At 37.3% G+C, this 16,609-nt stretch overlaps 1 protein-coding gene across 2 annotated transcripts in view; it reads right to left on the minus strand.

The window, feature by feature from the left end:
* Nucleotides 1–11,432: 11,432 nt before the first annotated feature.
* Nucleotides 11,433–16,609, minus strand: part of LOC139708592 (hippocalcin-like protein 1) — a 150,370-nt gene continuing 145,193 nt past the window's right edge. For both annotated transcript variants that reach the window (XM_071620531.1, XM_071620532.1), the window contains one exon: nt 11,433–15,859. In XM_071620531.1, the coding sequence (XP_071476632.1) occupies nt 15,653–15,859 (207 nt within the window). In that variant the 3' untranslated portion in view covers nt 11,433–15,652. The remainder of the gene's footprint in view (nt 15,860–16,609) is intronic.

The raw sequence follows: 16,609 nt of genomic DNA on the forward strand, positions 1-16,609 counted from the left end.
GAAACAATTAATGGCAAAACCTCGAGAAAACCAAACGAGCAACTTACCATTTAGCCCGATTTCATCACCAATGGTCTCAAATTCGATAGTTTCCTCAGGAGTGTTTTTGTGAACATAATGAGTTTATTGTACAAAAGTTGTCTTTTCTGGATACATTATTCAAACATTTTGAGTAATGTCCCTTCTACCATGACCTATGAACCAAAGTTGAGTGTTGCTCTACCAGGGCTGATCAACGTACACCATCAAGATCAAGATCAAGATGGACGTCTTCGTTCCGCACCTTTTGGCCGGGAAAAGAGAAGAACATATTTTTTTGATCAGAGTGAAATGGTTTTATCAGAGTTTATAAAATGGGTTCAAGAATGTAGCCAATAGGAAGCGCTGAAATGAGACACACCTCCTTCCTTTACTTCAGTACAATTGCACTGCCTGTAATCCTATGGTAGATTGCCGATCGTCTGTGCGCGCGGCGGCTCCTTTGATGAATTGCATGCATACGCGCTGTCAATCCTGTAAACAACTTCTAGTTCGGGCTGCCGGCCGGCCGGCCTGTCTTCCCTTGTGCATAACATGTGTGGCGTCCGTACGTATACTTATATGATATTGGATGGCCTTGAGATTAATACAAGGAAATATTGGACGAGCTATGCACAAATATTGGACGAGTCGAAGACGAGTCCAATATTTTGCTTAGCGAGTCCAATATTTCCTTGTATTAATCGAAAATAGGACATTCAATATCATCATTATTATCCTACAGAGGATTTTAGCAAAGAATGTTTTCACTTAGGCCTACCCTTTCTGTCTCCGATTCCGAGTGCTGTTCCTACTGTGTAGTGATCCTGACATGGGGTATGGTACATGTACCGGTACACTCTTCAGTGCAAGTTAATCCACTTCAGTCTCTGATAAAACAGTGATCTATTATCCAAGGTAGCCGTCATGTTACTGTTAGACCGATATCTAGCTAATTTAGACCAGAATTAGATGTATTTGTATCCGAGATCTGAGAAACAATTCACGTCACATCTACCGTAGATCGTGAAAGATCGAATTACTACTACCACAACTAGTCCTACTGTGCTGTATATAACGTACTTGTACACACGTACACGTACGTAAATGTACAGTAACTGTAATATGCATATCGCGCATGCAAATGCAAGCGCAGCGGCGGCGGCCGGCCGGCTACATTATATCGCGCGCGGGCTATCTAGCAGTGCAGTAACGCTGAGCATGCAGAGCTGCAGATCAATCGTCGCCTTGCGCCTGCATGCACAAAAAAAAAAAAAATGCAACTTGTTTTCATCAAACCTAAATTTAACTTCCTGTTATGAAAGTGATATTTTGAAAAATTGTGTAAAAAACAATTTCAACTAATTGATATATGAAATTTGTTTGTATAAACACAGAATTTTAGAAGAAACGATATTCTAGTTAATTCATGATTGACCAATCACAGACGTTTTTACTTCATATTTCAGGTCATCTCGTATATATCTCAACCAATCACGGTGCAGTTTATAAAAAACTTTGGGGAATCCCCTCTTGCCCTCCAATATTTTAAATATTGGTCGCCTCGGCCAAAATTATTGGTCGAGTACAACAAACCTTCTATGTGGGTCGGAGGTTATGAGGTGCGTCAACAAAATAACACTTGTATTTGGGCTCTAAAAATCCTCTGTATGGATAATAATCTATTATATCCCTCACAAAATGCATCTCGTCCTCTGATTGGTCGAGAGCACTGTAAACAACAAAACATAATTCTACCATACAAGTGCGCGAAAAAGACTATACTCCCTAGGGAAATGGTAAAAACTATACCACGCTGGTGATTTTCACGCCTTTTTTGCTTCGCGTCGCGACGCGAAATATTTCACGTGTAAATGAATGGGTATCGCAGCACCTTCGCTTCGCAAGAGATTTCATGTACAAATGAATGGGTATCGCGGCGCCTTAGATCACTGCACTTCGCGAGAACCACAACTAATTCCAAGGCACGCATACACTCAATGCGACACGGGTTACGTTGGAGAGACTCAGATCAGACTCATAGACTCTTATAAAGCCCTCATTCTACGTTACAACAGAGTAGGCGATATCGTAGATCTATAATTAGACAACAATAAGCAAGCTAGGGTTCTTCGACGTACCGTAGGCCTTTGGGGAGTTGATCATGCTTCGCCGTTTGAAAGTTGGTCTCGCAGTTCACTATTAAACTCGAGCGACCCACCCAAAAGATGATGACAAACGAAACTGCAGTAGATACTAGTAGTAGGCCTGCTCTAAACGTTAGCGCTAGTTAAGCCTATACGTTAGTTCTACCTGTCTAACAGTAGGCCCTATTTCCCGTAATCTCATTCCTAATAATTATTTTTTAGAGTGTCTAACGAGTAAGTTAGAGTCTAACTTGTTCACTGTTTACGTTAGAACACCGTACGAATCACACGAATTTACAGTGGCACTCGATGCTTTAATTGCTAGATTTTTTCCAGTGCCTAATCTAACCTTATACGCTGTTACTGAATGCTACCCAAATACACAATGTATACTTGCATTTTAACAGGAAATGATAGTCCATATTCATGTACAGACATGACAGCTAGGTAGAAAGACGACAGAAAACACAATCAACTGCAGCTCACAGTCACATCGTTGATCAGCTCGAGCACGCACATCACCGCACTGGCAACCGAACGTACTTACTTGTTGACAGATCGGATAGGCGTATTGCATGTATGAAGCGCGTAGTGAGTTTGCAGTTTGCGCATGTTTACCAGTACGTTGTACAGCAATGCACCGAGTACACTTCAGCGACGGCTGAGCGCGCAGTTGTCTCTTCATAGTACGCGTACGCGCGCTGCCCTCCTGCTGAGCTGCTTTCCCGAGCGAGCGTAAATGACTAGTCAATCTTCTTGAAAAGTAAAGCAAGATTCCCTTAAAAAAGAGGTAAATTACAGAATACCAGCAGTCGAATACTCTTAAATTCATTGGGAGGGATATAAAACAAATATACCAGGCCAATTTTTCGAGGCACCGGTTGAAACTATGTGCCTTCGGTGACTTCAGTAGCACTATTTTCTTCGGGGCTGCGCCCCTCAGAAAATAGTGCTACTGAAGTCACCTCATGCGCATAGTTTCAACCAGAGCCTCTCAGGCCTGGTATATTTGTATACTATACGTACACTTTGTACAGTACAGTAGACCAAGCGTTATGGGACCGGACGCGTACATGGAGTCACTTTGAAGAGCAAATCCAACGATTTAGCAGGTTAATTCTCACGCCGTTTTCAGAGTATGTTGTCTAGTAGGCCTATATGAGGAGTCTATATCAAGTCTTTAAGGTAAAGGGTGCATATTCTATGTAAAATAAGTAAGTTTTCATGCGGGAACTTAAGTGTCCGGAAACCCAACCCCCCATTATACTTAAATACAATGTGCGGGACTTCCGCGAGTGCGACGTGCGTAAATGTTTGGGACGAACATCTTCGGACGTCTTGACCCACAAAGGTACGTGAAAAACGCTGAAAAATGATGTTAGTTTTCGAATTTTCGACCCATTTTATAAAACAAATGATGCACAGGATTATTTCGTGGCGTTAGTGGAGGCGTAGCTCACTCTCGGGTATTTACAATGTAGTGCAACATGCACTCGGCTTCGCCTCGTGCATGTTTCACAATTGTAAATACCCTCGAGTGCACCACGCCTACACTAACACACTCTATCCTGTGCATCATTTGTATAGAAATGGTTTTATCAGAGTGAAATGGTTTTAGTGCAGTGAAATGGTTTCGTCAGAGTGATATGGTACGCCAAAGTGAAATCATTTTTTTAACGGAAAAATGAAATGATTTTGGTCAAAAAGTGAAATACATTTTGTAAAGAGTGAAATGAATTTTTATTTGAAAGTGAAATGTATTTTTGTGGAAAGTGAAATGTATTTTTGTGGAAAGTGAAATGTATTTTTGTGAAAAGTGAAATGAATTTGTATTTAAAAGGGAAATGCATTTTTGTGAAATGTGATATGAATTCCTATTTGAAAGTGAAATGTATATTTGTGAAAAGTGAAATGAATTCTTATTTAAAAGTGAGATGTATTTTTGTAAAAAGTGAAATAAATGTTGGTGAGTGAAATGTATTTGTTAAAAGTGAAATGAATATTGGCTGGAGTGAAATGAATTTTGTATTGTTTCCCTAATGGCGTTCCATAACGCGCAGACCGTTCGCAAAGTTTTCCATTACCTGCGTTGTACTAGTAACCGAGTTATTCGTTACAAAGGGTAAACAAAGAAGTACAGCTGTAGTCGGTGCAGTATAAACGGCTACGGCACTGGTACTGTACTAGTAGTTGCATAGCCCCCTCTACGACAAAATTGAAGCTGGACGAATGGATGCAACAACGTCAACAACAATGTAAAGAGTACAATCGTAATAGCAGAATAGCAGAAGATCGTATACATGTAATTGCTCACCCGGTAGAGAGCTCCACAATTCAAAAGAACAACAACAACATCTTATGAAATTGGAAGTAACTAAGACAGCAATAAGATTCTTCAGTTATATAGTGTAATTCTTTGACATGTTTGTATTTGTTTCTATTATAAATGAAAGCACATCGGAAACCAAATGCATGTCTGTACGATATGAACAAAATTGGACTCATTACATCAACAACCTTTTTTTTTTTTTTTTTTTTAAAGTTTAGAATTTTGCATATCCCAACGAAAAATACGATACCGGGAGCAACCAGAAACGTAAAGCAGAGGAAGTCATGATATGTGAAATTACCTCACAATTTTCCTCACAACAGCAATGACTTTTTTTGTTAATGGTGAAACATTATTATTTGTGCGTGTGTGTGTGTGTGTGTGTGTGTGTGTGCGTGTGTGTGTGTGTGCGCGTGTGTGCACATACCAGTGAGATAGTTATGAGGTTACTGGCCACCATTTCCTCTTCTAAAAGTTGCTTGTGTGGATCTGACTAGCACGTATCATTCTCCAGCTAAAACAGACCCAGAATTCCATAAATTTGTTTCATGTTTGATTCTCCGCTGAAATATCCACCATTCCGTTCATCTGATTTTACTCGTTCATTAAAGGCATAATTTACCATTTGCAGATGAAACAAAAAGCCAGCATTAGTGCTTTAAAAATATAGTTCTAAAATGTGAGTTGGGATAGAAACAACCACTGTAAAAATTTGAATCGGTAAAATCGATGTTAACAAGTATTGTTAAATATACAAAATGTTAGCAATAGTTATAATAAAAATGATTCCAGACTAAACTGTCAGATACGTTTTATTGAGAAAAATACAAATATCTTCTTCTATTTTAGGCTTTTTCGCAAAAAATTGTATATGATAGGATCTTTTGTGGTACAACAGACCTACACAATATGTATTAACTGTCATATATTGATTTCTTTTTTTTTAAATCACTGTTCCCAAAGGTAAAGAGGACCTTTAAGAACGACTGGAAAAAGGCACTTATAATCAATAGGCCTTATTGAAGTTATCCTTGTCAATATATTACACTGTATTTTGTAAAAGTCCATCCATTTACATATTACGTGCATTCAAATTTGCATGTTTAAAGTATCGAAGTGACTTTGATAAAAAAAAAATCTTATAGCTTTGAAATTCATTTTTCGGTACTCAATGAATGATCAGATGTTCGATTTTGGATGTAATCATTGGGCATGAATTTCTAAATGTGTACCTTCAATTTAGGGTGATGGACGGAGTTAACACTTAAAAGGACTTTCAATTTCATTTTTGAAAGATTGATTTTCACAACTGAGCATTCTATTTTGTAATTCACATAGGTATAAGCAAGGCTGAGTGTGTCCATTTAATCAGTGAATGTGTCTTTTTGTTTGTTGTTTATTTTCGCCATTATGATAATTTTTATTTCAATCTGAACATCTTCTTTTAGCTCAACATTTTATGTTGATTTAGTGATATTCATCTCACACCTTTAAGCACTATTTTTAATCACGATCATCATAATCATCATGCCTATTACAGGATTGTATTCCAATTTTACATTTTTATTTTCATTATGATTATTGCATTGCTATGGTAATCTTCATTTTACACATTTTTGTTTTCATTATCATGTGTGATCCGCATTATATCGTAGAAGTAGGCCTACTTCAATTTGAAACGTAGTACAAGTTATGTATTATTTTTTTTTAATGGACATTACAAGGATATAATTTGAATGCTCCTTTTATATCACAAACTTGTTTTCTTATATGTGAATATGAATATTGGGAATAAGCTAGGGACAGGTTGACATGAAGTTGAATAGCCATTACCAAAAATATGTGCGCACTGTATTAGAATGCTAAATTTGCCACGTCAGTTGCCATGTTAGTTAATTTGAACGGCAAAAATTATTTTGAATGATGATGTTTCAATACTTCAATGCATGAGCGCATTTGATGAAAACAATAAAATCATATAGATATACTTTCATATACACATAAATATTTGATTGGGAAGTTTGTCTACGCAAGCATATAAAAAAACCCCTCAAATTCAAAGTAAGATATTTTTTGGCTGTTGTTCTCAACTACCTTAACCTTTGATCATTAACAAGATTCATGACTTTTCAACAGATTATCCATTTTTCCTTAAACATTTTTACTAAAAATATTGCTGCATTCTCTCAATGTGACATGTACATGTGTATTTGGGTTTCATTCTCATCTTCAAGAAGCTTTCTTCAGAATCACCAAAAATTGGCAAGTCAGCTTTATCCCTGCTCTTAGTAGTGTTAACACCGATATATGGATTTGGTGGTTAATAGCCTGCATTTTCGTTTTTAATCTCATTTTACACATACTGGAAATTGATTTATCAGAGAGTAGCCTCTGTGCAAATGAAATCTTTCTGTATTTCCATAAACAAAAATATACTTTACAGGGGAGTGAGTCTGTTGCTCTGTTAAGTCACTTCAGCATTGCTCACTTTTCAGAACTATGAACAGGGCACCAACGCTCCCTTAAAAAATATTAGATGAATAAATAAATGAATAAATATAGATAGATAAATAAATGAATAAAAAATGCCCAAAATGGAAAGACGAGTACATGAGTTATGAATAATTCATACTTGGTTTATTCATATTCATTTTTGTTAAATAACAATTCATGACACAGACAGAGTAACAATGACAGAGAAAGCTGAAGAGATAGAGAGATTACATATAATCAATTTAATCTTCTTCAAAGTTTATACAAGACAGGCAATATACAGTATACAAAAAGAGATGGTAACGCCCTTCAGACTTTAAATGTTACCCACAATCTTCTACCTACACCAACTCCTCAAGTTTGTAAATGTGCCACTATGATAAAATGTTCACTGTAATTCTGCATGGTAGTAACTGTAAATAACTTGATAAAATGCCTTTATTATCATTTTTGTTGTTGTCAGTTTGGAATAATGCATTGATATCACAAGAAAAAGGGAGAGAAGTCTTGATATGAGGCTACCTCCATAACACAAAGAAAAAAATTACATTCAAAACTTAGATTTCTTCATGCGCTCTAGTGTCTAAATATTGTCTCATCTCCCTTGTTTCATTTCAACCATTTATCTTCTTTTTAAATGCACTTAAGGGAGGAGATTCAAATGAAAATCTGATCTCTCAAGCCTGGAACAGTGATTAATGCTATGTCTAGTGAAGAAAGAGAAATTACTATGAAAGCCTTTCAGAAAAAAATCTACACCAGTGACATTTCACTTTGATGTCCATTTATTTCAATGACTCACGTTATTAGATCTCAAGATTTCAAACTGCAAACTTTTTTTTTAGGTCACAATAGATACTAAAAGAATCTTCCCATGCCAAAAAGAAAAAGAAATATGAATAAATAAATCCAGAATACCTCTTGACAGGATAAAAATCATCTGCGCTTATTACAACATTTTTGTTCCTCGCCCTCCATAAGCATCACTGTTGTTCCTACCAGCTTTCAGTCAAGGCTAATCAGCGCCATTTCAAGACACACCCACTCCAGGCAAACTGAAGTATGTGAAGGAACTCAAGTCTGATATTTCCTGCACATATTGTCCCCAACATCCTCCTCTTCATGAGGGAAGGATTGACGGGGTGAGGAGACAGAGATCTGGTCAAAAATTTCACTCTCTTTTTTCATAACATTGGAATGCTTGGCAAAAATGATAAAGAAACCAGTTCTCATGTTTATGGATGACTCTTTGCAGTATGTATGACAAATTCACATCTCATTCCATTCATTATGTAAACTTTGACCAATTTCAGCCAATGTACATGAAAGCTTTCTATAGATATATGTATATATATATATTTGCATTATATTGATATCTTTTTGTATTTTCTCACACAAAACCATTGTAAGAATAAACCCAACAGAGACTACTAAATTTTTAGAAAAAAAAATAACATGACATAAATACCAACAGTAATAAACTCTTTGCATAACAAACAATACACATTGGTTCAGTAAAGATCAACCACTTACAAAATAAGGAGAAAAAAATTAAACAAAATATCCCCTTCCAGATGACTTCCACAGGACTACGATCATGAGTATTGAATATGCACAATTTCTATGCTAATGGACTCCTCTTCTGGTAATTCTCCTATCTACAGTTACTCTCTCATATCCCAAACCCACTTCTGAGACTCACATACAAGGCTAGCTACTTCATATTTGCTTTCAGCTAATGCACATTGCTCGTATCAACAGCTATGAAAAAAGAAAATATACACAGAGTATTTACAGAAAGATTTCTCACTCATACCTCTCATTATAAACCATATATAACAGTAGTAGAATGCATTTCTTCAGAAATGTATTTTTGGGCAAACTGTTTTACCACAAGATACATACACAAGACTTCTGTTTTTGTATACCATGAGGCAGACCTGATGCTGAAATGCACCAACGATTCATCCATCGTCTTTCTTTGCACACTCCGACACAATACATCCCAGTAACACATAACTTTATGCATCTGCAAACACAGCCTGTGGAGCAGCGAATACAGACAGATATTTTTGGACATGAGGACTGCTGGGACTAAGACTACAGGGTGGTACTATCTGACTAGTATTGAGAACCAATTGTGCCAGCCTACCTAGTAGGACCTTTTAAATGCGTGGAAACTTTCCAACACAAGCCAGTCAAATCAACATGAACTACTTTCCATAATGGGGCTCTCAGTTCACTGACCATAACAGTCAACTTGGGGAATGCATTCCTGATGCACACAAGAGCAAAAGTGTCATATCTCCATCTACTGTGCACAGTTTGATTGGGTGTCCTGCAGAAAGACATAAGTTTGTTCTGTGTGTTTCTGGACCCATTTTGTTTCATCGTTTTTTTCACTCTGAAAGAGAAACAATAAATTATATTATGAACTACAATAAAGACTCGGTACTGGAAAAGTAAAGTGCCAAACTCGGTACACCCATCTGAAAATAGTTGTGATCTTGGATACTCGCCAGAAGATTCTTCCACACACTCCCACAACATACACGACAGGGAGGGATAGAGGTGCTGAGGGTAGTACAAGACATGTGTCTTTATCATTCTGTGTTTAAGCAAGAGGCCTAACTCTGTACAGATGCACACATTCAGTGTACTCGTGGAGAATTCTTGAACCCACTACAATGTCAATCGGGGTCACAACTGTTCCCTGCTACAGGTCTATTAAACATGCTGGGGAAAGCCATACACCCAAAGACTCGACATTCTTCTCCGCTGTATTACTTCTTCATTGCCACATTTTCCCCCTCTTTTTTAAGTCTAGAATTGGGAGAATGATTCTTTTTTAATATACTTTTATCATATTCACTCAGTCCAATATGATGCATATAAGAAAAAAATTAGAAAGTTTGAATTAGAAACTCATAAGACACACATTTTCACCATCCATAGATTATTGAGTGTTTCTGCTAGTTGTGACTAATGCAGCAAGTCAGACTATACAACCTTAATCAGGAGACAAGTAACAAACTTGATTTTCTAAAGGCAAACTAGGCATTCTTACACTCCAAATCCATAAAACACAAAGAAAGAAAAATACCTAAACTGGCTGAAGGCAAGGTCTTGATGAGAGGATCCAGTGAATGTATCCCGAAAAGCTCAAACCATTTTCACTCTTAGCCCGACTTGCATTTGATACCATTTTCAGCTTTCATTCCTAATAAAGGAATCATCATTCTAGTCATTTAATTCATTCATATTCATACAAATGTATATCCATTTTGTTAGTACCGTATCAATTTCTTAATTCATTTATGCATTCATTTATCCCTCTATTCATTGTGCTTTAAGTTACATCTCTCAGATCTGCACCCATCACTTTTCACAAGACCTACTCTCAAAATTAAACATGTCTGCTTCTGAAGCCTTCAAATGAAATCTAACTGAAGTCAGCTAGAAAAGTATAGCAAAGACTGTCATCAAAATACTCTCATGCAACCATACCAGGAGTATCAACTTCTCTTTTGCATCCTTTCATTTATATGTCTAAAGGTAAAGTAAGAAAAAAAAATAACAAAAACACCAACATTTTGTCTGGTGCATTTAGATATTAAAAAAAAAGATACTTAGCAAAACCTTTCATTGCTGTGGAAATTTTTCATCAATGGATAGAGTATTCATATCTATGTAATTATAACAAAGTGTTCTATCAATAGATTTCAAGTACATGTAGTATAATTGCACACTGATTGACCCAGAATGCTTCTTGTTTTAATCCAAAGTTACAGCAAAGATGGGGGAGAAATATAAATCCTGCCCTCTTGTGGTTCAAATTGGACAGGTATTAAATGTTTGTTTGTTTTTGCTTTTTGTTTTTTGTTTGTTTGTTTTTTTCCCCAGCAATCTGTGTAGAACTTGCGGTAGTCTAAGTAGGATACAGAAAGATGAGGAGCCACATTGCACTTTGCAGGTAATTAAACACACACAGACACACCACACACATGCTCACATTACATACAAACTGTCACAGGGATTTTCTTTGACTCGGATATACATTAAGGAAAGAAACAGTTGATCAACTTAACACCCGTTCCAACAGTTCCACTGCAGCATACAACAACAGTAGCATCCATGACATGGAATTTGAGGGGGGGGGGGGACAGAAGTATACCAAGGAAATACAAATATTAAAAGAGTAAAGTACCAAAGAATGAAGGATAGTGACATTCAAATTATTGCCAGGGCCTTGGGCAAAACATCTGGGCCCTGTTGCATAAAACCCTTACCGCTTGACTTACCGCTCCTTTCTAGCGGTAAGTCTTCAATTTAGCGGTAAAGTTTATAATCCTTGATGCTGATTGGCTGGGATGCCTAATTTTGACGGTAGTTACCATTGAAATTCAATGGTAAGTTTTATGCAACGGGCCCCTGAAGTGCATAGTTTTACTGCTATTATGGTGGTACCGTGAACGCTTCTTTTTCAAACTTTGTACGATTAACAGTTCATGATCTGTGGCTTTTCAATATTGGTCACGAGCAGAAGAAATGTGGATGATAGAGACATTGAAATCCAGTTCTCTATTTTAGGTCATACGGAATGTCAAACAGCATTCTACAGCCATTCATCATGCTGGAGTACTGCAGTAAGCACAGGAGATTTCTGTGAGGAAGCCTTTGGAAAATCTCACTGAAATGTCTGGCTTTCATATCACCTTAATTACTAACATTTGGAATGAATATTAGTCATCATTTCAAATAATATCATTTTTTTCAGGAGAAAAATTCTGTAATGTATTTAGAATGTCAGCTTTTCACTAAATAACTTAATGAATATTTGAAGATGAAAAAGAAAATATCAAAGCAAAAACTTACTGCAATCAGAACAAGGCTGTCAGTTTAACTCATCTGCAAATAATCACTGCACTTTTAATCAGCAGATTTGTGCTATAATTATGATAGCAAAACTTTAATTCATTTGCTTCTCTTTTTCTCTTTTCTTTGAAGGGACATTTTCTTGAGCCGCAGTGACAGCTATGATAATGAAGTATTACAATGCATGCACACTTACAACATGTTGGCAAAGATCTGCTTTATAATGAAGGAGGTTAAAAAATCCCTAAAAAGCAAAAGAAAACAAAGAAGACTGACAGCATTTCTTTTGCAAATAGGAGGCTTGGTACATGACATACTCAAGAACAATTCAACCATGAACATTGAAGTATGATATATACATCACAATATATCACAATTATCATGCTTGTTCTTTCAGTCCCTTTACAGTCTAACAGACATGAAGCTAACTGAGATACAACACTTCTGATAATTTATACCATGATAAAATTCAAGAGTGTTCTTGTACCTTTTTTTTTTCTTCACAGAAGCCAGACAGAAAGATGCCTGCATCTTTCAAAAAGAAAATAAACTGAAAAAGCAAATCAAAGTCCTTTCAAATGACCTATTAAACTTGTGTTTCTACACTAGGAATTTAGTGCATTTTTTTGTGTGTGACTGTACATATGTATTTGGTGATAAAAGCTCAAGTCTAGTTACAAGCATTGAGCAAGAGAATTGTGCCTCTAAACACCTTTCCATGGAATAAGTCTGTGTCAAATCAGATTCTATCTACATAAGCACTTTTGTCACAAAAGCTCATGTAAATGAAAATGTCAGAGAAAGAAATGTATGCCAACAGTGTGTACACATTTGGTACAGTATCAAATTTGGTACACATTTCTATTTGACACCTCAATGCATAACAGCCTAGGTATACTTCCGGAAAACTATTGGGAGGAAAAAAAAAAAGTTAATTGAATGAATATTTCAGACTTGAGAGACAAATCATTTTGGCCCTTATGTGAAGGGATACATTTGGTTTCCAACCAGCAGGGTTTCATTCCACTTAATGATGGCATCACTGTGGATGGAACGGAGAGTACACCTCTTTAGACAGAATTCACTCTATCATGTAGAAAGGACTACAAAGTTACTTTCATACTCCCGACTGTAAGTGTGGCTCATGCATTCTCTCTTTGCACACTACAAGGTCAGTTAGCATGCCATTCAAATGCACTGCTCTGCATTAACAATTCCGGGTGCAGTGGACACACAGTTAGATTACTTAACCTACCAATGTTAAACATGTCTTTCTTTATGCTGGAATTACTGATACCACTTTCATATCATCAATACTTTCCATAAAGATCAATGTGACAATAACTTCTGTATTGGAAAAACAGATACAATGTAGATGCAGTACGAAAAAAAAAAGAGTAGAAAGAATACCACAGGGTGGCAGTACCACGAAAATTAAAAGAAGATAAAATTTGGTCGCTCGGTGATTGGACCTGGAATATATAGACTTGGTCATTGATCTTGCTTTGAGACGTTATGGAACTACATTGTACGATGGGGATGACACACTTGATCAAGTAAAGATTTAAAATGTGCAAAATTACAGAGATTTACAATTTTAAAAAAGGGGGGGGGGGGACAACTTTTTCATTCAGAAACATGGAAAGAAACATATAGCACATAACCTGTTATCACGGGCAGTCTGATGGTAACAAAAAGTACAACGATACTGATGACGACGATGACATACGACTGCAGTGACGATCACGATAAACTTTACAGAGACAAACAAACGGAGAGTTTGCTTCTAACGCTTGAGAAAGGCGGTCAACATCCACTGGAAAATCTTCTCGACATGAAGAATAGACAAATGATCAAAGAAGAGTACACATCAATCCAAGGAGTCAATCAAACTGCTTCTGTCTATGTACAGCTACTGGGAACAGTCATCAACATGGCGGCGGCTGGTAACCATCCAGTCCCATTAGTGTCAAATCTCCCATAGCATGGCTGATATCTAATACACCTCCAACCAGTATATCAACATTACATATTCTAACTACAGCTACAACTACAACTCAGCAAGGCAGCAACGTCCTGAAATGGCTTCATCCTCAAATTGGCAACACATGAGAAAGAAACAAGCAAGGCAAGTGTTGGTAATTTTAATTTTCTGGAAAGAAAGGACAACATAAAAATATGCATGTGTCTACTCATAGCTCTGCAATGAATTACTGGGAAACACACACACACACAAAAAACTGCATTTCTTTTCAAAAAATAATTCAAGTATGAAAGAAAGGCTAAAAATAAAAGAAGAAAAAGCAATCCATAGTCTGGGTCACAAAACAATGGAAAGGTGCTAGCGCTGTCTGGAGACTACAATCAAACTCATCATAACACTTCATGGGGAAGCTTCTGTGCAATCAGTGTCAAATGCCAGTGTAACACAGCTCAAAATTACACACGAAAGTGTATTAGTGCAGAAAATTGACTACACTCCACACTGGTGTACACTGTGTGCTTTACACAAAAGGTCTGGTGTTAGTCATCCTCCACCCTGTGTTACCCTTGGCAATATGATAACATCTCGCTTGAACTGCAGGATATAGTTTGACCTGTTCCATGTCTTAACGGCCCAAAGAGTCAGCCCTCAATAAGGTATTACACATTGCTTGTTTTCCTTTCAAATAGTGATGTGTGTGATTACTAATGTCTGGTTTGCATTACTGAAAGAAAAAAAAAGAAAGGAAATGACGGCTGCAGGAATCTTTCTTTCCCTGAACTACCCCTTCCTCTGACAAAAGAAAGAAAGAAGGAATGTGGGACATATGAAACTAAAAACAGTTGATATTTTACTCCCTTGATAATAATCATAAGCTCTAATTGGTCATTGGCTCTTGTATATTTACAGGCTTAATAGCTTTAATACTTGTATTTTAAATTTTTGAGTGAAACTATCAAACTGTAACTGTACTTCTGGCCCTCCTTCTGAGTTCCAGGCTCAGAAAGACACAGACAATCTGATTTCTTATTCGGTTTCTGTCTGAAGTGGCAGCCAAAATAATATATATTTTCTTCTGTTATACCAATAAAAGTTCAGTATGCAAGACTGCATAACTGGTCAACTTGACATAAGACTATAGTGACTGTGAAATACAAATCTAGAAAAATGCCCCCAAGAAAACCAACAACTGTGACTGTAACCCCTAAAAAAGACTTGTAGTAAGTCATCCCCATCCCTCCTGTAACATAAAATATTTTTTTAAAACATTAAATCCTCTCTACAGTATTTCTGCAGTACCTCAAAGAAGACTTTTTCAAATGCCATTCACGCCAAGAAACTAGCAATCTTATTTCGATAACATTTACCGGTACTCTCACACCCCTTTCCAGGTGGAGTCAATCCATCTTAGCACTGCAATGTTGACCTCAGTGGACTATCACTTTATGGTGTCTGGGGGGAAAGTCATACGGAATATACCACACTGCCTTCCAGGTCTGGTCTTACGTCAACCTCCAAAATAACGGGGAAACAGACATGTACATACACCATTCCATCACGTCGTGATTGGAAGTCAAACTTCTCGAGAAGAGCATATTATCTACATAGATAGTCCTTGAACTTTACATCATGGCTTTATAAGGAGATGATACCTCTTGCACACAGTTTCGTATCTATTATTGTTTTTCTTACATGATCTCACATCACTTGCTTGTATGTGTGTATATGTGTATGCATGTGTGGGTGTAAACGTGTGTTGCTGAAATCTCTGGCTCTCCAGGTTACATCTACAGGTAGAAATCGGTTTCACTTCGTGACGGCGCTCCCGCTGGGGTCGCACTGCAGCAGTCGCACTATCGAGGGGTCCTGCTTCGCCCCCTTGATGAACTCCGCCAGGGACAGCTTGCCGTCCGAGTTCTCATCCATCTGCCGGAAGATTTTATCTGTCCTCTTCTCTGGGGTAGACTCATCTTCAGGCATCTTCATCACCGTGCCAACCATCTTGTAGATTGCCTGGTATATATACAAATACATTTTTTTTTTTGAGGGGGAAAGGGAGGAAGGGAGAGAATAGGATAAAGGAGAGAAATAGATTGACAGATAGACAGATAGATAGATAGACAGACAGACAGATAGATAGATAGATTGATCGATAGATAGATAGATAGATAGATAGATAGAAAGATTGACAGATAGACAGACAGACAGACAGACAGAGAGAGAGAGAGAGAGAGAAGGAAGAGGGAGAGGATGAGAGGGAGATGGAGAGGAGATATGAGATTATTAATGTGTCCAAGCTGCACAAATAATTGCCATATCTTTGGGATGAAGACAGATAGTGCAGAGGGAAAGTCTTCAATACATTCACACAATCTGGTGAGCAATTACAGTTACAGTCAAACCAAACTTGACAGCCAGTCAAATATGTATCTACTTTTTATTCTTCCAGCCAATTTTTGCAGAAATATTCCTCTATGCATTATTCACTTGGGAGTGGAAAAATATGACCTACGCTTTAGTATTTCTTCAGTGGCAATACAGATATCCATTGGCTCTATTTCACTGCAGATCAGCATGGGTGTTTGAAACTGACTCTCAGTCAGTTGGAATCATCCGATCCCGATTGCTTCAAAGCAGCAATTTTGAGAGACCGTTTCACTGACTCTCACCCGGTACTCACTAGCTAGGCTTGTCTAATTCATGCTGTGGTCCAGGGCCCTGTTGAATAAAAGTTGAGATCAAACACAAGCCAGGAAATCAAAC

Source organism: Diadema antillarum, unplaced genomic scaffold (assembly GCF_040938485.1).
Source record: "Diadema antillarum isolate AM-2024a unplaced genomic scaffold, OU_Dant_1.0 seq00001353_RagTag, whole genome shotgun sequence".
In the NCBI taxonomy this organism is placed as follows: domain Eukaryota; kingdom Metazoa; phylum Echinodermata; class Echinoidea; order Diadematoida; family Diadematidae; genus Diadema; species Diadema antillarum.